Source organism: Pelodiscus sinensis, chromosome 5 (assembly GCF_052426305.1).
Source record: "Pelodiscus sinensis isolate ZL-2025 chromosome 5, ASM5242630v1, whole genome shotgun sequence".
NCBI lineage: Eukaryota > Metazoa > Chordata > Testudines > Trionychidae > Pelodiscus > Pelodiscus sinensis.
The window spans coordinates 136,002,501-136,025,744 of NC_143056.1; the positions used below are offsets into that span (position 1 = coordinate 136,002,501).

The following is a 23,244-nucleotide window of genomic DNA, read 5'->3' on the forward strand; positions in this document are numbered from 1 at the left end:
CTCATTGGGGGGCGGGAGGTGACTGGGGGGCGGCTCATTGGGGCGGGGGGTGACGGGGGCGGCTCATTGGGGCGGGGGGTGACTGGGGGGCGGCTCATTGGGGGCGGGGGGTGACTGGGGGTGGGGGGGTGACTGGGGGGGCGGCTCATTGGGGCGGGGGGGGTGACTGGGGGCGGGGGGGTGACTGGGGGAGCGGCTCATTGGGGCGGGGGGTGACTGGGGGGTGGGGGGCGGGGGGGTGACTGGGGGGGGCGGCTCAATGGGGGGCGGGGGGGTGACTGGGGGGCGGCTCACTGGGGGGCGGGGGGTGGGGGGGCGGCTCACTGGGGGGGGGCGGCTCATTGGGGGGCGGGGGGTGACGGGGGAGGCGGCTCACTGGGGGCGGGGGGGTGACGGGGGAGGTGGCTCACTGGGGGCGGGGGGGTGACTGGGGGGCAGCCCATTGCGGGCGGTGGGTGACTTGGGGGGCGGCCCGTGGGGGGTGACTTGGGGAGCAGCCCATTGGGAGGGTGACTGGGAGGCCAGGGATGGGGAAACTGAGGCAGGGATACCTAATCTCGTGTCTCTGCAGAGCCTGCTCCGGAGCCATGGCGACCCGCCGCGGTCCCTATCCCGACACTGCCCCGTTCCTGAGCCAGGCGGACGAGACCGAGGAGGCGGCAGGGGGGCCCCGGGCTGGGGAACAGCCTGAGGGGGGGGTGCAGGCCGTCACTGGCATCTCGCACCCCCGTTCGGTGATGATGGTGACTGTGCTCTGCTATATCAACCTGCTCAACTACATGGACCGCTTCACGGTGGCGGGTGCGGCGGGGGAGCTCTGGGGGGCTGTGTGAGCACTGGGGGGCCGGTGCCTGCTGTCTAACCCCTCTCCCGGCTGGGTTCTGCAGGTATCCTGCCGGACATCGAGTCCTTCTTTCGCATTGGAGACAGCAGCTCCGGGCTCCTGCAGACAGGTACGGGGCCAGGCGGGAGCGGGCACGTGGCCTTAGGGAGTGGGGGAGGGATCTGCTGGCCCAGCTGGGGGGTCACGTCCTGGCAAACGGCTCAGCCCAGGGCTGCTTACAGCCGAAGCCTGAGCCCCTTCCTGTGCGGCCCCAGCCCAGCCACGTTAGCGTCCCTCAGGGCCACTGCCCCGGAGTCGCCGCCCACACACGAGGGCTCGAGGCCAGAGGACTGAACTGCCCGCCTGAGCCTGCCTCCAGAGAATCCGCGGGTGACCCTTTCCAGCCCAGGGGCCATGGCCGGCAGTGGGTGCAGGCTCCTCCCCCTAGCGGCGCCCCGCTCTTCCCCCGCAGTGTTCATCTGCAGCTACATGGTTCTGGCCCCGATCTTTGGCTACCTGGGTGACCGTTACCACCGTAAGCGCCTGCTCTGCCTGGGGATCGCCTTCTGGTCGGCCGTCACGCTGGGCTCCAGCTTCATCCCTCGCGAGGTGCCAGCTGGGGCTGGGTCCAGGGGCTCTGCCTGGGGAATGGGTGCGCTGGGGGGGCTGAGCTAGCCACGTCTGTGGAGGCTGGGGCCAGCAGTGGCTATGGCCAGAGGCTGGGAACCGGGGATGGGAGGGATCCCTGGGTGGTTCCCTGCTCTGGTCACTCCCTCTGGGGCACCGGGCCTGGCCGCTGTCGGCCGACAGGACGCTGGGCTGGTGGCCCCTTGGGCTGACTCCGTCTGGCAGCTCAGCTGTTCTTAATGCCCAGGGCTGTATAGGGGACGTTGTGGGGAGGGTCCCAGCAGCTGCATTTCCCAGCAGGCCTGGAACCCAGCATCAGGGGAGGGAGGGCCGAGCGGCCCTGTGGCGGACGGGGGAGGGAGGGCCGTGCGGCCCTGTGGCGCGTGGCGGGCGGGGGAGGGAGGGCCGAGCGGCGCGGGGAGGGAGGGAGGTCCGAGCGGCCCTGTGGCGCGTGGCAGGCGGGGGAGGGAGGGGCGGGGGAGGGAGGGCCGAGTGGCCCTGGGGCGCATGGCGGGCGGGGGAGGGAGGGCCGAGCGGCCCTGTGGCGCGTGGCGGGCGGGGGAGGGAGGGCCGAGCGGCGCGGGGAGGGAGGTCCGAGCGGCCCTGTGGCGCGTGGCGGGCGGGGGAGGGAGGGAGGGGTGCGTGGCAGGCGGGGGAGGGAGGGCCGAGTGGCCCTGGGGCGCGTGGCGGGCGGGGGAGGGAGGGAGGGGCGCGTGGCAGGCAGGGGAGGGAGGGCCGAGTGGCCCTGGGGCGCGTGGCGGGCGGGGGAGGGAGGGAGGGGCGCGTGGCGGGCGGGGGAGGGAGGGCCGAGCGGCGCGGGGAGGGAGGGAGGGCCGAGCGGCCCTGTGGCGCGTGGCGGGCGGGGGAGGGAGGGCCGAGCGGCGCGGGGAGGGAGGGAGGTCCGAGCGGCCCTGTGCCGTGTGGCAGGCGGGGGAGGGGGGCCGTGTGGCCCTGTGGCGCGTGGTGGGTGGGAGAGCGCCGTGCGGCCCTGTGGCGCGTGGCGGGCGGGGGAGGGAGGGGCGGGGGAGGGAGGTCCGAGCGGCCCTGTGGCGCGTGGCGGGCGGGGGAGGGAGGGGCGGGGGAGGGAGGTCCGAGCGGCCCTGTGACGCGTGGCAGGCGGGGGAGGGAGGTCCGAGCGGCCCTGTGGCGCGTGGCAGGCGGGGGAGGGAGGGGCGGGGGAGGGAGGGCCGAGTGGCCCTGGGGCACGTGGCGGGCGGGGGAGGGAGGGAGGGGCGCGTGGCAGGCGGGGGAGGGAGGGGCGGGGGAGGGAGGGCCGAGTGGCCCTGGGGCGCATGGCGGGTGGGGGAGGGAGGGCCGAGTGGCCCTGGGGCACGTGGCGGGCGGGGGAGGGAGGGCCGCGTGGCGGGCGGGGGGGGTCGCTGTCTCTGACCATCTCTCTCCTCAGAGGTTCTGGCTGCTGTTGGTGACGCGGGGGCTGGTGGGGGTGGGGGAGGCCAGCTACTCCACCATCGCCCCCACCATCATCGCTGACCTGTTTGTGGGCGAGCAGCGCAGCCGCATGCTGGCCCTCTTCTACTTCGCCATCCCCGTTGGCAGGTGAGGTGCTGGGAGCGCCGGGGGGTGGAGGGTTTGGGGGCCACGGGCGGTGGAGGTGCCGGGGGTGGCAGGGTGGCGGTGCCGGGAGGGTGGAGGGTTTGGGGGCCACGGGCGGTGGAGGTGCCGGGGGGGGGTGGAGGTGCCGGGGGTGGCAGGGTGGCGGTGCCGGGGGTGGCAGGGTGGCGGTGCCGGGAGGGTGGAGGGTTTGGGGGCCACGGGCGGTGGAGGTGCCGGGGGGGGGTGGAGGTGCCGGGGGTGGCAGGGTGGCGGTGCCGGGAGGGTGGAGGGTTTGGGGGCCACGGGCGGTGGAGGTGCCGGGGGTGGCAGGGTGGCGGTGCCGGGGGGGCGGGGGTGGAGGTGCGGGGTGGCGGGGGGGGGGTTTGGGGGCCACGGGCGGTGGAGGTGCCGGGGGTGGCAGGGTGGCGGTGCCGGGGGGGGGGGGTGGAGGTGGCGGGGTGGCGGTGCCGGGAGGGTGGAGGGTTTGGGGGCCACGGGCGGTGGAGGTGCCGGGGGTGTCGGTGCTGGGGGGTGGAGGGTTTGGGGGCCACGGGGTGTGGCGGCGCCAGGGGGCGTGGGGGTGGCGGTGCTGGGTGGTGTTGGGGGTGGAGGGTTTGGGGGCTGAGGGGATGGAGATGCCCGGGGCTGGAGGGTTTGGGGCCGTGGGGGGTGGGGGTGTCGCGGGGAGGAGACACTGGGGGTGGGGGTGTCGTGGGGAGGAGACGCTGGGAGGTGGAGGGTTTGGGGGGAGGGGGTGTCGGCACTGGGGGGGGTAGAGGGTTTGGGGGCCGTGGGGAGGGGAGACGTCGGGGGGTGGAGACGCTGGGGGGTGGAGGGTTTGGGAGCCATGGGGGGTGGGGGTGTCGGCACCGGGGGGGTGGAGGGTTTGGGGGACGTGGGGGGAGAAGACGCCAGGGGCCGTCGGCGGGTGGAGGGTTTGGGGGCCGTAGGGGGTGGGGGTTTCGGCACCGGGGGGGTGGAGGATTTGGGGGCCGTGGGGGGGGAGCCCTGTCACGTACCTGCCTCTCCTCTGCAGCGGGCTGGGCTACATCGTGGGCTCCAAGGTGAAGGACCTGGCTGAGGACTGGCACTGGGCCCTGCGGGTGAGGCTGTGGGGCAGCGCCGGGGGGCTCAGGGCGGCAGGGTCGCCTCTGGGGGCAGGGCAGGGCTTGGTGGGAGTGGGGGAACCCCCCGGGCCCTGCCCCCACCCACAGCCAGGGTCTCCCAGCTGGCAGGGGCACAGGGGGCTCGCTGGCTCCCCGGGACCCAGCACAGCACAGACTGGGCAGCACAGGGCCCTGGGCAGCACAGGGCCCAGGGCAGCCCAGATTGGGGGGAGGGGGCCCAGAGCCAGGGCCTGCCCTTCCCTGCCCCCCAAGGGCCTGACCCCATGCCCCTGCCTCAGTCGTTGTCTTGCTCGCCTGGCCCTGCCCCCGCATGCTAGGGACGAAGGACACGGGGCCGCCGCCCTCCGAGTCCCCGCTGGCGTTCCCATGCCTGGCTGCGTAGTGGGGCAGTGCCCAGGGAAACTGAGGCACATGCCCGGGTTCTCCTGTGGCACGATCCCACTGCGTGGCTGGCACACGCCGTACTCCTGTTTGCCCCCACACGGCTTCTGCCTGACCCCGGGGATCAGCCCCAGTGTGCGGTTCTCTGGCTGAGCCTGGCACCTGTCCCTCGGCTCCCCGCCAGCTGGGCTCTCAGCGCAGCCCGCGGGGAAACTGAGGCAAGTGCCCCTTGGCAACACGGCTCCGGCTCTGCCCCAGGTGACGCCGGCGCTGGGCGTGCTGGCCGTGGTGCTGCTGGTCACGGTGCTGCAGGAGCCGCCACGGGGGGCTGTGGAGAGTCACTCCACCTCCCCCCTGCGCTACACCTCCTGGGCCACCGACGTCCGGGCGCTGAGCCGCAAGTGAGTGGGGGACAGGGCGGGGGGCGGGGCGGGGGGGCTCAGCAGGGAGCGCTCTCACCTCCCCCACCTCTCGGCAGCCGGAGCTTCGTGCTGTCCTCGCTGGGCTTCACGGCCGTGGCGTTCGTGACGGGGTCGCTGGCGCTGTGGGCCCCGGCCTTCCTGTACCGCTCCTGCCTGGCCACGGGGGGGTGCCAGCCCTGCCCCCACGGGGATACCTGCAGCTCCGAGGAGAGGTGAGCGCCACGGGGGCTCCGGCCGGCCCTCAGCCCCCCGACTTGGCAGTTGCCCGCGACCACGAGACCCGCTCTCCCCCCGGGTGTCGGGGCCACTCTCCGCCCCCCCCGTGGCCCCCTCTCTAGAATCATCGAGCTAGACGAGACCTCAGAAGTTCAAGTCCAGCCCCCTGCTCTAGGCAGGACCAACCCAACTAAATCAACCCGGCCAGGGCCTTGTCAAGCCGAGACTGAAACACCTCTAGGGATGGAGACTCCACCACTTCCCTAGGGACCCAGCCCAGTGCTTCACCACCCGCCTAGGGAAAGAGTTTTTCCTAATATCCAACCTGGACCTCTCCCACCACAACTTGAGCCCATTGCTCCTTGTTCTGCCATCTGTCACTACTGAGAACAGCCTCTCTCCAGCCTCCTTGGAACCTCCCTTCAGGAAGTTGAAGACTGCTGTCAAACCCCCCCTCACTCTTTGCTTCTGCAGACTAAACAGACCCAAGTCCCTCTGCCTCTCCTCATAGGTCATGTGCTCCAGCCCCCTAATCATTTTGGTTGCCTCCGCTGGACCCTCTCCAATGCGTCCACATCCTTTTTGTAGTGGGGCCCAGAACTGGACACAACACTCCAGATGCGGCCTCACCAAAGCCAAATAAAGGGGAATAATGACATCTCTGGATCTGCTGGCAATGCTCCTCTTAATGCATCCTAATATGCCATTAGCCTTCTTGGCTACAAGGGCGCCCTGCTGACTCATATCCCGCTTCTCATCCTCTGTAACCCCCAGGTGCTTTCTGCAGAACTACTACTTAGCCGGTGGGTCCCCACCCTGTAACTATGCTTGGGATTCTTCCATCCCAAGTGCAGGACTCTACACTTGTCCTTGTTGAACCTCATCAGATTTCTTGTGGCCCAATCCTCCAATTTGTCTAAGTCACTCTGGACCCTACCTCTGCCGTTAAGCATATCTACCTCTCCCCCCAGCTTAGTGTCATCCGCAAACTTGCTGAGGGTGCAATCCATCCCCTCATCCAGGTCATTAATAAAGATATTGAACAAAACCGGTCCTAGAACCGAACCTTGGGGTACTTTGCTAGAAACCGACCGCCATCCTGACCTCGAGCCGTTGATCACTACCCGCTGGGCCCGGCCTTCTAGCCAGCTTTCTATCCATCTTACCGTCCATTTATCCAATACAGGCAGTCCCCGGGTTACGTACAAGATAGGGACTGTAGGTTTGTTCTTAAGTTGAATTTGTATGTAAGTCGGAACTGGTACATATTGTAGGGGAAACTCTAGCCAAACATTTCTCCAGAGCTCAGTTTTATTCTCCCACAACTCACTCCCCTCAGTCCTTTATTCTCAAGCTGAGGTGTCTGCTGAGAAAAGCCGCTCCGCGTCTCCCTGTCTGCTGGGGGGAAGCAGCTAGTGCAGGGTTGCCTCTCCCTGTTTGTATGTAGGGATCTGATGTAAGTCGGATCCATGTAACCCGGGGACTGCCTGTACACAATCCCTTAACTTGCTGGCAAGAATATCGTGGGAGACTTATCAAAAGTCTTGCTAAAGTCAAGGTCTATCACATCCACTGACTTCCCCATGTCCACCGAGCCAGTTACCTCATCATAGAAGCTAATCAGATTGGTCAGGCACGACTTGCCCTTTGTGAATCCATGCCGACTATTCCTAATCACTTTCCCCTCTTCCAAGTGCCTCAATATGGATTCCTTAAGGATCCCCTCCATGATTTTTCCAGGAACCGAGGTAAGACTGACCGGCCTATAATTCCCTGGATCATCCTTCTTCCCTTTTTTGAAGATGGGCACCACATTTGCCTTTTTCCAGTCATCCGGGATTTCTCCCGATCTCCACAACTTTTCAAAGATAATAGCCAAAGGCTCTTCAATGACATTTGCCAACTCCCTCAGTACCCTCGGATGCACTAAGTCCGGACCCATGGATTTATGTACGTTTAGTTTTTCTAAATAGTTCCTAACCTGTTCTTTACCCACCATGGGCTGTCCATCTTCATCCCATCTTGCGTCACTTGGCGCAGAAGTCCAGGAGCCGACCTTGTCCGTGAATACAGTGGCAAAGAAAGCATTGAGTACTTCAGCTTTCCCCACATCATCGGTCACTAGGTTACCTCCTTCATCCATTAGGGGCCGCACACCCTCTCTGATCACCTTCTTGTTAACATGCCTGTAGAAACCTTTCTTGTTATCCTTCACATCCTTAGCCAGTCGCAATTCCATTTGCGCTTTCGCCTTCCTGATAACCCCCCGGCATTCTCGAGCTAGACCTTTAAACTCCTCCCTGGTCATTTGTCTAAGTTTCCACTCTTTGTAAGCTTCCTTTTTGTGCTTAAGTTCACCAAGGATTTCCCCTGGAAGCCAGTCCGGTCTCCTACCATGTTTGCCTCTCTTGCTACGCGTCGGGATGGTTTCTTTCTGTGCCTTCAATAAGGCTTCTTTAAAATACTGCCAGCTGTCCTGGACTCCTTTCCCCTTCATGTTAACTTCCCAGGGGATTCTGCCCATCAGATCTCGGAGGGAGTCAAAATCTGCTTTTCTGAAGTCCAAGGTGTGTATTTTACTACTCTTTTCTTCCTTTTCTTTGGTCAGGATCCTGAAATCTACCATCTCATGATCACTGCTTCCCAGGTTGTCACCCACCTCCACTTCCCCTATTAGTTCCTCCCTGTTTGTGAACAGAAGGTCAAGCTGCGCACGGCCCCTGGTCGGATCCTTCAGCACCTGTGTCAAGAAGTTATCCCCAACATTCTTCAGAAACTTCCTGGATTGCCTGTGTACTGCCGTGTAGGTTTCCCAGCAGATGTCAGGGTGATTAAAGTCCCCCACGAGAACCAGGGCCTGCGATCTGGAAGCTTCGCTCAGTTGTCCGAAGAAAGCCTCATCTACCTCATCCACCTGATTCGGTGGCCTGTAGCAAACACCAACCACAACATCACTGCTGTTGTTTGCTCCTTTAAACTTAACCCATAGAGTCTCAACAGGTTTTTCTCCCTCTTTATACTGGAGTTCAGAGCAATCGTAGTGCTCTCTTACATATAGTGCAACTCCTCCTCCTTTTCTCCCCTGCCTGGTCTTCCTGAACCGTCTATACCCTTCCATGACAGCGCTCCAGTCATGCGAGTCATCCCACCAAGTCTCTGTTATCCCAGTTAAATCATATTTCTTGGTCTGGGCCAGGGCCTCCAGTTCTTCCTGTTTGTTGCCCAGGCTTCTCGCATTAGTGTACAAACACTTCAGGTAGCCAGTTGACTGCTCTATCTTCTCCATTCGAATCAGGGGTCCTCCTTTCTTGCCCCTTCCTCTCTGCATTTCTTCCCAGTATCCGACTTTCCCACTCCCCTCAGGGTTTTGGTCACCGTCCCCCAACGAACCTAGTTTAAAGCCTCCTCACTAGGTTTGCAAGCCTGCCCGCGAAGATGCTCCTTCCTCTCTTCGTTAGGTGGATCCCATCTCTTCCTAACAATCCTTGCGCCTGGAACAGAGTCCCATGGTCGAAGAAACCAAAGCCCTCTCTGCAACACCATCTGTGCAACCACGCATTTACGTCCTCAATTCGACGATCCCTGCCCAGTCCTTTCCCTTCAGCAGGGAGGATGGACGAGAACACCACTTGCACTCCAAATTCTTGGATCCTTCTTCCCAGCGTTACATAATCCGCAGTAACCCGCTCAAGATCATTCTTGGCCGTATCGTTAGCTCCCACGTGGAGAAGCAGGAAGGGGTAGCGATCTGAAGGTTTGATCAGCTTGGTAAGCCTCTCAGTGACATCCTGAATGCGAGCTCTCGGTAAGCAGCACACCTCTCGAGATTCCAGGTCCGGACGGCAGAGGGATGGCTCAGTCCCTCTTAGGAGGGAGTCCCCGACCACCACCACCCATCGTTTACTTTTGGAGGTGGTGGCTGTGGAACCCCCATCCCTAGGACTACGCATCCCATGCCTTCCAGTAGACGGTGTTCCCTTCTGGTTTCTTCCTTGTGAGGTCCCTTCCAGAGCTTTCAGCACTGCAGAGCCTGTGGCGAGAGCTTGAAAGCGATTGCTTTCCTCTATAGCATCGGGGGATTCCTGTGCTGGCCTTTTCCCCCTTCTAGAAGTTACATGCTGCCAGTTCTCTTCTTGGTCCCGTACTGCCCTCTCTGGCTCCTCTGCCTGCCGTGCTTGAAGGATTAAATGCTGCCTTCTATCGAGGAAGTCTTCATCCTCTCTGATCAAGCGTAGGGTCGACACTTGGGCCTCCAGTCTTCTAATTTTTTCTTCCAAAATGTCGACCAGCTTGCACTTGGTGCAGATGACATCCGTTCTTTCTTCCGGGAGGAAGACAAACATGGCACACGCTGTGCAGGTAACAACAGCAGACCCATCACCATCCATCGCTGCTGTCCTGGAGAAGGGATTTAAAAAGAAAGGCAAGAGAACCTCCCGCCCTTCCCACTCCCTCTCTAACCTCCCTGGTAGCACTCACCTGTTCGCAAGCTCCTTGGTCGCTTGCCCACTGCCTTATAAAGCCCCTCCCCCTACCAAGGCTCAGCCAATCAGCAGAGGCTTCTAGAATTCAAACTTTAATTAGAAGCCAACAGTTTCCACCTGCCACTCACAGCCAATCACAGCACAAACTCCATCAGGGGGAGGGGGAGGGCGGGGGGGGGGGGGGAAGAAAAAAAAAGCCTCACTCTCGAACACGGGAAAATAAATAAATAAACAAACAAAACCCCAACAAGCGCACACGCCAAGCCTCACTCCCAAACACGAGCCCAGCGCACCGCAAGAAAGCCCCAGACAACACCCACCTCCCCCAAGAGTCCTGGATCTGCTTCTCCCCCAGAGATCTCCCTGTTAGCACTCGCCTGGTCGCAGTCCCTGCGCTCTGCCCCCGGTGACTCTGCCCCCCTCTCCCCTCAGCCTGCACAGCTTGATCTTCGGCGTCATCACGTGCGTGACGGGCGTCCTGGGCGTGGGGGCGGGCGTGGAGATCTCCAAGCGCCTGCGCAGAGCCAACCCCCGGGCCGACCCGCTGGTGTGCGCCGCCGGTCTGCTGGGCTCCGCGCCCTTCCTCTTCCTGGCGCTGGCGTGCGCCCCGGCCAGCAGCATCGCCACCTACGTGAGTGCAAGGCGGGGGGGGCTTTCTGGGGGGCGCTCGGAGCCGACCGGTCCCGCCCACGCTCACCTGTCCTTCCCGGGGGGCCCTCCGGCCCAGCAGCAGTGAGACAGCCCCTTCTCCGGGGGCCACTCCAGTGCGGCGACCCTCTCCTGGGGGGCCCTCTCCCCTGGGGGGTCCACGCCTCCGGGACGGCGCCTCTCAGGGCCTCCAGCCGCCTCCTCCGCCGTGAGCCCCTTGGGGGGTCCCCTCCCTCTGGACCCCAGGGCCTCCCCTCCCAGAGGGAACAGCCCAGCCCTGCTCCCCAGCCCAGAGCGACCCCCCGCAGCACCCACAGGAGGGGCTATGGGGCTGGGAACCCAGCCCAGGTCTCCCGGCCTGTGGGCCTGGCCCCCAGCCCAGAGCGACCCCCCGCAGCACCCACAGGAGGGGCTATGGGGCTGGGAACCCAGCCCAGGTCTCCCGGCCTGTGGGCCTGGCCCCCAGCCCCGCAGAGTGAGTCTGCCCTGCAGCCGGGGGGCTCTGCCTGCTCTGCCCCCTGCCCAGATCCGCAGCCCCTCCCCGCCCAGTGTCTTCTGTCCAGTAACCAGGGTCGCCTGAGCCCCCCTCCTGCGCCCCCCGCCCAACGTTCTCCCCTCCTGGGACCAGCTGGGCCGGTCGCTGGGGTCCCCTCTGCAGCCCCCGGAACCGGCCGTGTCCTCTGCGTGGGGCCGGGTACCGGGCACCAGGCACCAGGCAGCAGTCGCTGGGCCGGTCTCTGAGACAGCGAACTCCCCCCTTTGTCACACTGAACCAGGAATAGCCTGAGGCACTGGGCGCCCCCCTGCATGCGGCCCCCCGATTCCCCCAGACTCCCAGTGCCGTAGCGGGGACTGGATTCATTGTGCCCTCTCGGGTGGCCTTGTGGGGCGGGCTGTGATTCTGCTGTCGGGACGGGTTCCGCGTGGCTGCCTCAGTTTCCCCAGGCTGTGCAGCTCTGGGCAGGACTCGCTGGGGAAGGATGTGCAGTCTGTCCTGTCGGGGTCCAGGGGACACTGGAGCTAAGGGCAGGCGGGACCTGGGGGTCGCCCGTCTCTCTGGGTTAGGATGAGAGCAGGAAGGGGCCCGGGGCCCTGCTCCCCCGGAGGACGGGCCCGAATGCAGCTGGCTCCCTGTGACATGCACCCTGCGCTAGGCTGTGTCCCTGGGAAGCAATAACCTTGGTCTCCCTGCCGTCTGAGAGCCACGGCGGGGGCACCCGGGTAACCAGCGGCCTTGCCCCGCAGGTCTTCATCTTCGCTGGGGAGACGCTGCTGTCACTGAACTGGGCCATCGTCGCCGACATCCTGCTGGTGAGTCTGCCCTGCTGGTGAGTCTAACCCACCTCTCCAAGTCTGCCCCAGGCTGGGGTAGGGCCTGGGGGAAGGGTGACTCTTGGCTGCTGGGAGGAGTGCGAGGCTTGTGACGGCGCGTCGGGGACCCCGGCCCCAGCCGGGTGTGACTGTCAGGCCGTAGGGTGGAAGGGTTCTTGCTTCTCAGAGGCAGCGCAGCACGGGCCCCACGTGGCCCCCGGAGCCAGGGCAGAGCCTAGTCCTCTGGGGGAGGGGTTCACAGGCCCCTGGACCCCCTGGCCTGGACTAGTCTGCTCCCTGCATGCCTCCCTCCGCCCAAGCGCCCCAACCCCCAGCAGCTCCTCCCTCAGCCCCCAGGCAGCCCCCCGGCTTTGTTCAGATTCCACCCCTTAGCGCAGGTGGCAGGCGGCTAAGCCGTGCCTACGTGCCCCCCGCTGGGCCCTACGCACGCGCGCGCACACACTCAGGCTGTCTCTGCGTGCGCGCACACTCAGCCTGTCTCTGCGTGAGCGCACACACTCAGGCTGTCTCTGCGCGCGCGCACACACTCAGGCTGTCTCTGCGTGCGCGCACACTCAGGCTGTCTCTGCGTGCGCGCACACACTCAGGCTGTCTCTGCGTGCGCGCACACACTCAGGCTGTCTCTGCGTGCGCGCACACACTCAGGCTGTCTCTATGCGCGCACACACTCAGGCTGTCTCTATGCGCGCACACACTCAGGCTGTCTCTGCGCGCGCGCACACACTCAGGCTGTCTCTATGCGCGCACACACTCAGGCTGTCTCTGCGCGCGCGCACACACTCAGGCTGTCTCTGCGTGCGCGCACACACTCAGGCTGTCTCTGCGCGCGCACACACTCAGGCTGTCTCTATGCGCGCACACACTCAGGCTGTCTCTGCGCGCGCACACACTCAGGCTGTCTCTGCGCGCGCGCACACACTCAGGCTGTCTCTATGCGCGCGCGCACACACTCAGGCTGTCTCTGCGCGCGCGCACACACTCAGGCTGTCTCTGCGCGCGCGCACACACTCAGGCTGTCTCTGCGCGCGCGCACACACTCAGGCTGTCTCTATGCGCGCGCACACACTCAGGCTGTCTCTATGCGCGCGCGCACACACTCAGGCTGTCTCTATGCGCGCGCGCACACACTCAGGCTGCCTCTATGCGCGCGCGCACACACTCAGGCTGTCTCTATGCGCGCGCGCACACACTCAGGCTGTCTCTGCGCGCGCGCACACACTCAGGCTGTCTCTATGCGCGCGCGCACACACTCAGGCTGTCTCTATGCGCGCGCGCACACACTCAGGCTGTCTCTATGCGCGCGCGCACACACTCAGGCTGTCTCTATGCGTGCGCGCACACACTCAGGCTGTCTCTATGCGCGCGCGCACACACTCAGGCTGTCTCTATGCGCGCGCGCACACACTCAGGCTGTCTCTATGCGTGCGCGCACACACTCAGGCTGTCTCTATGCGCGCGCGCACACACTCAGGCTGTCTCTATGCGCGCGCGCACACACTCAGGCTGTCTCTGCGCGCGCACACACTCAGGCTGTCTCTGCGCGCGCGCACACACTCAGGCTGTCTCTGCGCGCGCGCACACACTCAGGCTGTCTCTGCGCGCGCGCACACACTCAGGCTGTCTCTGCGCGCGCGCACACACTCAGGCTGTCTCTGCGCGCGCGCACACACTCAGGCTGTCTCTGCGCGCGCGCACACACTCAGGCTGTCTCTGCGCGCGCGCACACACTCAGGCTGTCTCTGCGCGCGCGCACACACTCAGGCTGTCTCTATGCGCGCGCACACACTCAGGCTGCCTCTATGCGCGCGCGCACACACTCAGGCTGCCTCTATGCGCGCGCGCACACACTCAGGCTGCCTCTATGCGCGCGCGCACACACTCAGGCTGTCTCTGCGCGCGCGCACACACTCAGGCTGTCTCTGCGTGCGCGCACACACTCAGGCTGCCTCTGCGCGCGCACACACTCAGGCTGCCTCTGCGCGCGCACACACTCAGGCTGCCTCTATGCGCGCGCGCACACACTCAGGCTGCCTCTATGCGCGCGCGCGCACACTCAGGCTGCCTCTATGCGCGCGCGCGCACACTCAGGCTGCCTCTATGCGCGCGCGCGCACACTCAGGCTGCCTCTATGCGCGCGCGCGCGCACACTCAGGCTGCCTCTATGCGCGCGCGCGCACACTCAGGCGGTCTCTATGCGCGCGCGCGCGCACACTCAGGCTGTCTCTATGCGCGCGCGCGCACACACACAGGCTGTCTCTGCGCGCGCACACACACAGGCTGTCTCTATGCGCACGCGCACACACTCAGGCTGCCTCTATGCGCGCGCGCGCGCACACACAGGCGGCCTCTATGCGCGCGCGCGCGCACACACAGGCGGCCTCTATGCGCGCGCGCGCACACACAGGCGGCCTCTATGCGCGCGCGCGCGCACACACAGGCGGCCTCTATGCGCGCGCGCGCACACACACAGGCTGCCTCTATGCGCGCGCGCGCGCACACTCAGGCTGCCTCTATGCGCGCGCGCGCACACACACAGGCTGCCTCTATGCGCGCGCGCGCACACTCAGGCTGCCTCTATGCGCGCGCGCGCACACACTCAGGCTGCCTCTATGCGCGCGCGCGCGCACACTCAGGCTGCCTCTATGCGCGCGCGCGCGCACACTCAGGCTGCCTCTATGCGCGCGCGCGCGCACTCAGGCTGCCTCTATGCGCGCGCGCGCGCACTCAGGCTGCCTCTATGCGCGCGCGCGCACTCAGGCTGCCTCTATGCGCGCGCGCGCGCGCACTCAGGCGGCCTCTATGCGCGCGCGCGCGCACACTCAGGCGGCCTCTATGCGCGCGCGCGCGCACACTCAGGCGGCCTCTATGCGCGCGCGCGCGCACACTCAGGCGGCCTCTATGCGCGCGCGCGCGCACACTCAGGCGGCCTCTATGCGCGCGCGCGCGCACACTCAGGCGGCCTCTATGCGCGCGCGCGCGCACACTCAGGCGGCCTCTATGCGCGCGCGCGCGCACACTCAGGCGGCCTCTATGCGCGCGCGCGCGCACACTCAGGCGGCCTCTATGCGCGCGCGCGCGCACACTCAGGCGGCCTCTATGCGCGCGCGCGCGCACACTCAGGCGGCCTCTATGCGCGCGCGCGCGCACACTCAGGCGGCCTCTATGCGCGCGCGCGCGCACACTCAGGCGGCCTCTATGCGCGCGCGCGCGCACACTCAGGCGGCCTCTATGCGCGCGCGCGCGCACACTCAGGCGGCCTCTATGCGCGCGCGCGCGCACACTCAGGCGGCCTCTATGCGCGCGCGCGCGCACACTCAGGCGGCCTCTATGCGCGCGCGCGCACACTCAGGCGGCCTCTATGCGCGCGCGCACTCAGGCGGCCTCTATGCGCGCGCGCGCACACTCAGGCGGCCTCTATGCGCGCGCGCGCACACTCAGGCGGCCTCTATGCGCGCGCGCGCACACTCAGGCGGCCTCTATGCGCGCGCGCGCACACTCAGGCGGCCTCTATGCGCGCGCGCGCACACTCAGGCGGCCTCTATGCGCGCGCGCGCACACTCAGGCGGCCTCTATGCGCGCGCGCGCACACTCAGGCGGCCTCTATGCGCGCGCGCGCACTCTCAGGCGGCCTCTATGCGCGCGCGCGCACTCTCAGGCGGCCTCTATGCGCGCGCGCGCACTCTCAGGCGGCCTCTATGCGCGCGCGCGCACTCTCAGGCGGCCTCTGCGCGCGCGCGCACTCTCAGGCGGCCTCTGCGCGCGCGCGCGCGCACTCTCAGGCGGCCTCTGCGCGCGCGCGCGCGCACTCTCAGGCGGCCTCTGCGCGCGCGCGCGCGCACTCTCAGGCGGCCTCTGCGCGCGCGCGCGCGCACTCTCAGGCGGCCTCTACGCGCGCGCGCGCACTCTCAGGCTGCCTCTACGCGCGCGCGCGCACACACTCTCAGGCTGCGTCTACGCGCGCGCGCGCACACACTCTCAGGCTGCGTCTACGCGCGCGCGCGCGCACACACTCTCAGGCTGCGTCTACGCGCGCGCGCGCGCACACACTCTCAGGCTGCGTCTGCGCGCGCGCGCGCGCACTCTCAGGCGGCCTCTGCGCGCGCGCGCACACACTCTCAGGCTGCGTCTGCGCGCGCGCGCGCGCACTCTCAGGCTGCCTCTACGCGCGCGCGCGCGCACACACTCTCAGGCTGCGTCTGCGCGCGCGCGCGCGCACACACTCTCAGGCTGCGTCTACGCGCGCGCGCGCGCACACACTCTCAGGCTGCGTCTACGCGCGCGCGCGCGCACACACTCTCAGGCTGCGTCTACGCGCGCGCGCGCGCACACACTCTCAGGCTGCGTCTACGCGCGCGCGCGCGCGCGCACTCTCAGGCTGCGTCTACGCGCGCGCGCGCACACACTCTCAGGCTGCGTCTACGCGCGCGCACAGACACACACACACTCAGGCTGCGTCTACGCGCGCACACACACACACACACTCAGGCTGCGTCTACGCGCGCACGCACACACACACTCAGGCTGCGTCTACGCACGCACGCACACACACACACTCAGGCTGCGTCTACGCACGCACGCACACACACACACTCAGGCTGCGTCTACGCGCGCACAGACACACACACACACTCAGGCTGCGTCTACGCGCGCACACACACACACACACTCTCAGGCTGCGTCTACGCGCGCACGCACACACACACTCAGGCTGCGTCTACGCGCGCACACACACACACACACTCAGGCTGCGTCTACGCGCGCACACACACACACACACACTCAGGCTGCGTCTACGCACGCACACACTCACACACACTCTCAGGCTACGTCTACGCGCGCACACACACACACACACTCAGGCTGCGTCTACGCACGCACACAGACACACACACACTCAGGCTGCGTCTACGCGCGCACACACACACACACACTCAGGCTGCGTCTACGCGCGCACGCACACACACACTCAGGCTGCGTCTACGCGCGCACACACTCACACACACTCTCAGGCTGGCGCCAGAGCTCCCGCTCCCGAAGAAGCCCCCTGGGCAGCTGTTCTTGCGCAGGAGGCCAGTGCAGCCGGGCAGCAGGAATGTCCCGATGGCGGACGTGGCCGTCAGAGTGTCCTGCGCAGGGCGTCCGCGCTGGCGAGGCGGCTCTTGCCCCAGGCCCGAGCCTCGTGCAGCCTCTACGCCAGAGCTCCTGTGCTAGAGTCTGTGCACAAGATGACGCCAGCGTAGACGTAGCCAGGGTCTCAGGGTCCCCCCAGCCCAGTGAGTGCCCGGGCCCCCCGCCCCCCACAGGCTGGGAGCTGGAAAGGGGGTCCAGGGCCCGTGAGCCCCTCCCCCAGCGGAACTGCCCCGTGTCCCTGGGACCCGACGACCCTTCCGTTCTACCTGCCGCCTGAGAGTCCCCTCTGGCTGCGGGTGGGGGCAGGGCGGGGCCCCCGACGCCGTCACAGCCGTGGCAGAGGATGGTTGTTAGCGCAGGAGCCTCGTTGCTCTCGGGGGGAGGGGTCCCAGGTCCCCCCCCCGCTCATCCCCGCCCCCGGCTCGGCCTCTGCCGAGCTCCCCTTTGGGACCCACGGCTCTGGGAGCTCCCCCCCACGCGCTGGGCGCCCTGCCACGTCCCTGCCTCAGTCAGCCCCAGGGAGCCCCCCCCCCCGCCACGTCCCTGCCTCAGTCAGCCCCAGGGAGCCCCCCCCCCCCCGCGCCGGGCGCCCTGCCACATCCCTGCCTCAGTCAGCCCCACGGAGCCCCCCCCCATGCCGGGCGCCCTGCCACGTCCCTGCCTCAGTCAGCCCCAGGGAGCCCCCCCCCCCGCGCCGGGCGCCCTGCCACGTCCCTGCCTCAGTCAGCCCCAGGGAGCCCTGCCACGTCCCTGCCTCAGTCAGCCCCAGGGAGCCCCCCCCCCCACGCCGGGCACCCTGCCACATCCCTGCCTCAGGAGCCCCCCTCCCCCGCGCCGGGCGCCCTGCCACGTCCCTGCCTCAGTCAGCCCCAGGGAGCCCCCCCCCCGCGCCGGGCGCCCTGCCACGTCCCTGCCTCAGTCAGCCCCAGGGAGCCCCCCCCCCGCGCCGGGCGCCCTGCCACGTCCCTGCCTCAGTCAGCCCCAGGGAGCCTCCCCCCCCGCGCCGGGCGCCCTGCCACGTCCCTGCCTCAGTCAGCCCCAGGGAGCCCCCCCCCCGCGCCGGGCGCCCTGCCACGTCCCTGCCTCAGTCAGCCCCAGGGAGCCCCCACCGGGGGGCGGCAGAGACAGACAGAGGGGCAGAGAGCTGGGCCCATTCCCCCACCGGGGGGCGGCAGAGACAGACAGAGGGGCAGAGAGCTGGGCCCATTCCCCCACCGGGGGGCGGCAGAGACAGACAGAGGGGCAGAGAGCTGGGCCCATTCCCCCACCGGGGGGCGGCAGGGACAGACAGAGGGGCAGAGAGCTGGGCCCATTCCCCCACCAGGGGGCGGCAGGGACAGACAGAGGGGCAGAGAGCTGGGCCCATTCCCCCACCGGGGGGCGGCAGAGACAGACAGAGGGGCAGAGAGCTGGGCCCATTCCCCCACCGGGGGGCGGCAGGGACAGACAGAGGGGCAGAGAGCTGGGCCCATTCCCCCACCAGGGGGGGCGGCAGGGACAGACAGAGGGGCAGAGAGCTGGGCCCATTCCCCCACCAGGGGGGGCGGCAGGGACAGACAGAGGGGCAGAGAGCTGGGCCCATTCCCCCACCGGGGGGCGGCAGGGACAGACAGAGGGGCAGAGAGCTGGGCCCATTCCCCCACCGGGGGGGCGGCAGGGACAGACAGAGGGACAGAGAGCTGGGCCCATTCCCCCACCGGGGGGCGGCAGGGCCAGACAGAGGGGCAGAGAGCTGGGCCCATTCCCCCACCGGGGGGCGGCAGGGACAGACAGAGGGGCAGAGAGCTGGGCCCATTCCCCCACCGGGGGGCGGCAGGGCCAGACAGAGGGACAGAGAGCTGGGCCCATTCCCCCACCAGGGGGGCGGCAGGGCCAGACAGAGGGACAGAGAGCTGGGCCCATTCCCCCACCGGGGGGCGGCAGGGACAGACAGAGGGGCAGAGAGCTGGGCCCATTCCCCCACCGGGGGGCGGCAGGGACAGACAGAGGGGCAGAGAGCTGGGCCCATTCCCCCACCGGGGGGCGGCAGGGCCAGACAGAGGGACAGAGAGCTGGGCCCATTCCCCCACCAGGGGGGCGGCAGAGACAGGGTGAGCAGAGTGCGGGGGACCCCTCGGGGCTTGTGCTGACCCCCCCTTCCCCTGCAGTACGTGGTGGTGCCCACGCGCCGTTCCACGGCCGAGGCCTTCCAGATTGTCCTGTCCCACCTGCTGGGCGACGCCGGCAGCCCCTATCTCATCGGAGTGGTGAGTGCACAGTGGGGGCACTGCTGGGGGAAGCTCGCAGCGCGGGGGAGGTTTGGCGGGGGCACTGCTGGGGGAAGCTCGCAGCGCGAGGGAGGTTTGGCGGGGGCACTGCTGGGGGAAGCTCGCAGCGCGGGGGAGGGCTGACTGGGGCACTGCTGGGGGAAGCTTGCAGCGTGGGGGAGGTTTGCCGGGGGCACTGCTGGGGGAAGCTCGCAGCGCGGGGGAGGTTTGGCGGGGGCACTGCTGGGGGAAGCTCGCAGCGCGAGGGAGGTTTGGCGGGGGCACTGCTGGGGGAAGCTCGCAGCGTGGGGGAGAGCTGGCAGGGGCACTGCTGGGGGAAGCTCGCAGCGCGGGGGAGGGCAGAGGGGTGTGGGGCAGCTCGGTTCACCCTCTCTGCCCCCCAGATCAGTGACAGGCTGCAGTGGGGCCGCCCCCCGTCCTACCTGCTGGAGTTCCACAGCCTGCAGCACGCCCTCATGCTGAGCGCCTTCGCCGGCGCGCTGGGCGGGGCCTTCTTCCTCGCCACCGCGCTCTTCGTCCAGGCCGACCGCAAGCGCGCCGAGCTCGGTGCCCAGGGTGCGTCCCTGCCGCGCCCCTCCCCCGCCCGTCGTGGCCCCGCGGCGCCCCTCCCCCGCCCGTCGCCGCCCCTCCCCCGCCCGTCGCCCCCCTCCCCCGCCCGTCGCTGCCCCGCGGCGCCCCTCCCCCGCCCGTCGCCACCCCTCCCCCCGCCCGTCGCTGCCCCGCGGCGCCCCTCCCCCGCCCGTCACCACCCCTCCCCCGCCCGTCGCTGCCCCGCGGCGCCCCTCCCCCGCCCGTTGCCACCCCTCCCCTGCCCGTCGCGGCCCCGCGGCGCCCCTCCCCCGCCCGTCGCTGCCCCGGCGCCCCTCCCCCGCCCGTCGCCACCCCTCCCCCGCCCCGTCAGCCCCCCTCCCCCGCCCGTCGCTGCCCCACGGCGCCCCCTCCCCCGCCCGTCCGCGCCCCTCCCCTGCCCGTCACTGCCTCGCGGCCCCCCTCCCCTGCCCGTCGCTGCCCCACGGTGCTCTCTGCCTGTCGGCCCCCCCCCTGCAGGGCCCTCCGCTCATCGGCCCCTCCCGCGGCACCCCCCTTCCCGTCGCTGCCCCACCCGTCGGCTGCGCCTCCACCTGTCGCTGCCCCACAGCGCCCCGACTCCCTCCTTGCCTCCGACCCCTGCCATCTCCCACTGGACCCGGGCCGCCAAGCTGTGTACCCCCCGACCCCTGCCCCAAAAGTTTGGGCATCATGAATCCCCCCATGGCACCTGCAGGTCTGTGTCCCGGCTAGCAGCCCCAGTCCTGCCCCTCTGCCCACAATGCCAGCCTTTGACTCTCCCCTCCCGCCAGGGCTGCTGCCGGAGGAGGCCGAGACAGAGGAGCCGATTGTGGTGCCGCAGCGGGGACGATCCACCAAAGTGCCTGTCTCCAGCGTCCTCATCTGACATCGGTGTCCTCAGGCACCGCCGGGCAAAGACTCTGGGTCCCCCCCAAGGGCTGGGCTCGGGCGCCGCCGGCTCTAGACTCTGTCCCCCCCAAGGGCCGGGCTCGGGCGCCGCCGGCTCTAGACTCTGTCCCCCCCAAGGGCCGGGCTCGGGCGCCGCCGGCTCTAGACTCTGTCCCCCCCAAGGGCCGGGCTCGGGCGCCGCCGGCTCTAGACTCTGTCCCCCCCAAGGGCCGGGCTCGGGCGCCGCCGGCTCTAGACTCTGTCCCCCCCAAGGGCCGGGCTCGGGCGCCGCCGGCTCTAGACTCTGTCCCCCCCAAGGGCCGGGCTCGGGCGCCGCCGGCTCTAGACTCTGTCCCCCCCAAGGGCCGGGCTCGGGCGCCGCCGGCTCTAGACTCTGTCCCCCCCAAGGGCCGGGCTCGGGCGCCGCCGGCTCTAGACTCTGTCCCCCCCAAGGGCCGGGCTCGGGCGCCGCCGGCTCTAGACTCTGTCCCCCCCAAGGGCCGGGCTCGGGCGCCGCCGGCTCTAGACTCTGGATCCCTCCAGCACTGGGCTCGGGCGCCGCCGGCTCTAGACTCTCTCCCCCCCCAAGGGCCGGGCTCGGGCGCCGCCAGCTCTAGACTCTGTCCCCCTCCAAGGGCCGGGCTCGGGCGCCACCGGCTGTAGACTCTGTGCCCCCCAAGGGCCGGGCTTGGGCACCGCCGGCTCTAGACTCTGTCCCCCCCCCAAGGGCCGGGCTTGGGTGCCGCCGGCTCTAGACTCTGTCCCCCCCCAAGGGCTGGGCTCGGGTGCCACCGGCTCTAGACTCTGGGTCTCCCCAAGGGCCGGGCTTGGGCGCCGCTGGCTCTAGACTCTGTCCACCCGCAAGGGCCAGGCTCGGGCGCCACCGGCTCTGGACTCTGAGTCCCCCTGGGTGCCCCATGGGGCGGGCGCAGGCCAGCGTGGAGCCCCCGTAAAGGAAGTGGGGTCCGGCCACCTCAGGGACAGACGTATGGACACGGGCTGGGCTGCCCACCTCCCCAGGCGCGGGTTCGTGGGCTCCTTGGGGGGCTGGCGAGGTGCCCCACATTAAACCGTGGCTCTGGCTCTTGCTGTGGGTGTCTGTTCTGGGGCAGGAGCAGTGGGGTCAGGCTGGGGCCCTGAGGGTGCACACCTGCTGCTCGCTCAGCCCTACGACTTCCTGCCGGGAGCTCGTGGCGGCCGCAGCTTCCTGCCGGGGAGAGCGCGAGGAGCACAGGAGGCAGCGCCAGGAGCCCGCGCCGGACGCCCAGGGCCCAGGTAGGCGCCGGCCCCCCAGCCTGGCTGCAGCTGCAGGAAGCCGGACGTGGTGTCTGTCCCCTGGGGCCGGCCAGCCGCACGGACCGTGTCAGCCATGGGGTGGGGCGTGGGGAGCCCGCCTGCCCCCTGCCCGGGGACGGCCCCGTGTGCAATGCAGCTCCCCAGATCGCTGGCCCGGGCCCCGCGCCCCTCCCTGGCCCCCAGCAGCAAGGGGCCTGACCAGGCGCCTGTCCCATGGGCCAGCGGGGGGCAACTTGGGGGGCGGTGGAGCCAGAGGACGTGGGGCGCATGGGGGCAGCGGCGCCATAGTGCTGCGCCCCGATACCATCGCGCTGTTTCCTGCTTTGCTGCCTGGCCAGCTCGTCCCACCGCGCCCCAACCAGGACCGGCAGTGTCAGCGTGCGGCCTAGTGCCAGTAGCCCACCGGTCACGCCGTGGGGCCGGGCCCCTTGGGCCTGACCCGCAATCCCCCCTACCCCCGGGCCCCCCACCGCTCCGTGGCCCCTGACCCGCAATCCCCCCTAGCCCCGGGCCCCCCACCGCTCCGTGGCCCCTGACCCGCAATCCCCCCTAGCCCCGGGCCCCCCACCGCTCCGTGGCCCCTGACCCGCAATCCCCCCTAGCCCCGGGCCCCCCCCACCGCTCCGTGGCCCCCGACCCGCAATCCCCCTCAGCCCCGGGCCCCCCACCGCTCCGTGGCCCCTGACCCGCAATCCCCCCTAGCCCCGGGCCCCCCACCGCTCCGTGGCCCCCGACCCGCAATCCCCCTCAGCCCCGGGCCCCCCACCGCTCCGTGGCCCCCGACCCGCAATCCCCCCTAGCCCCGGGCCCCCCACCGCTCCGTGGCCCCCGACCCGCAATCCCCCTCAGCCCCGGGCCCCCCACCGCTCCGTGGCCCCCGACCCGCAATCCCCCTCAGCCCCGGGCCCCCCACCGCTCCGTGGCCCCCGACCCGCAATCCCCCCTAGCCCCGGGCCCCCACCGCTCCGTGGCCCCCGACCCGCAATCCCCCCTAGCCCCGGGCCCCCCACCGCTCCGTGGCCCCTGACCCGCAATCCCCCCTAGCCCCGGGCCCCCCACCGCTCCGTGGCCCCCGACCCGCAATCCCCCTCAGCCCCGGGCCCCCCACCGCTCCGTGGCCCCCGACCCGCAATCCCCCCTCAGCCCCGGGCCCCCACCGCTCCGTGGCCCCCGACCCGCAATCCCCCTCAGCCCCGGGCCCCCACCGCTCCGTGGCCCCCGACCCGCAATCCCCCTCAGCCCCGGGCCCCCACCGCTCTGTGGCCCCTGACCCACAATCCCCCCCACCAGCCCCCCACCGCTCCGTGGCCCCTGACCCGCAATCCCCCCTAGCCCCGGGCCCCCCACTGCTCCGTGGCCCCTGACCCACAGTCGCCCTGGGCCCCCCACTGTTCTCTGGGGCCACTTGGTTCATTGCCCCACGAGCCCTGAGTCCCCCCCCCCCCCCGCATACAAACACTTTGGTGTCAGTGGACCCCTCCCCCATCCCAGCCCCCCACA

The 23,244-nt window shown here is 68.8% G+C and overlaps 2 protein-coding genes across 6 annotated transcripts in view; both read left to right on the forward strand.

The window, feature by feature from the left end:
* SPNS1 (SPNS lysolipid transporter 1, lysophospholipid) overlaps positions 1-21,531 on the forward strand; it is a 22,374-nt gene extending 843 nt beyond the window's left edge. For 2 of the 3 annotated variants that reach the window (XM_075917937.2, XM_075917939.2), the window contains 12 exons: positions 572-801; positions 888-953; positions 1,296-1,432; positions 2,856-3,007; positions 4,041-4,107; positions 4,771-4,913; positions 4,991-5,146; positions 10,067-10,265; positions 11,528-11,593; positions 18,892-18,990; positions 19,395-19,566; positions 20,352-21,531. In XM_075917937.2, the coding sequence (XP_075774052.2) occupies positions 572-801; positions 888-953; positions 1,296-1,432; positions 2,856-3,007; positions 4,041-4,107; positions 4,771-4,913; positions 4,991-5,146; positions 10,067-10,265; positions 11,528-11,593; positions 18,892-18,990; positions 19,395-19,566; positions 20,352-20,446 (1,582 nt within the window). In that variant the 3' untranslated portion in view covers positions 20,447-21,531. Of the gene's footprint in view, positions 1-571; positions 802-887; positions 954-1,295; positions 1,433-2,855; positions 3,008-4,040; positions 4,108-4,770; positions 4,914-4,990; positions 5,147-10,066; positions 10,266-11,527; positions 11,594-18,891; positions 18,991-19,394; positions 19,567-20,351 lie in introns of those variants that run through there. The other variant, XM_075917938.2, reaches the window with a different exon arrangement.
* A 68-nt stretch (positions 21,532-21,599) lies between these two features.
* Positions 21,600-23,244, forward strand: part of LAT (linker for activation of T cells) — a 35,957-nt gene continuing 34,312 nt past the window's right edge. For all 3 annotated transcript variants that reach the window (XR_016349724.1, XR_016349725.1, XM_089778796.1), the window contains exon 1: positions 21,600-21,723. The gene's annotated coding sequence lies outside the window, so the exon portion shown is untranslated. The remainder of the gene's footprint in view (positions 21,724-23,244) is intronic.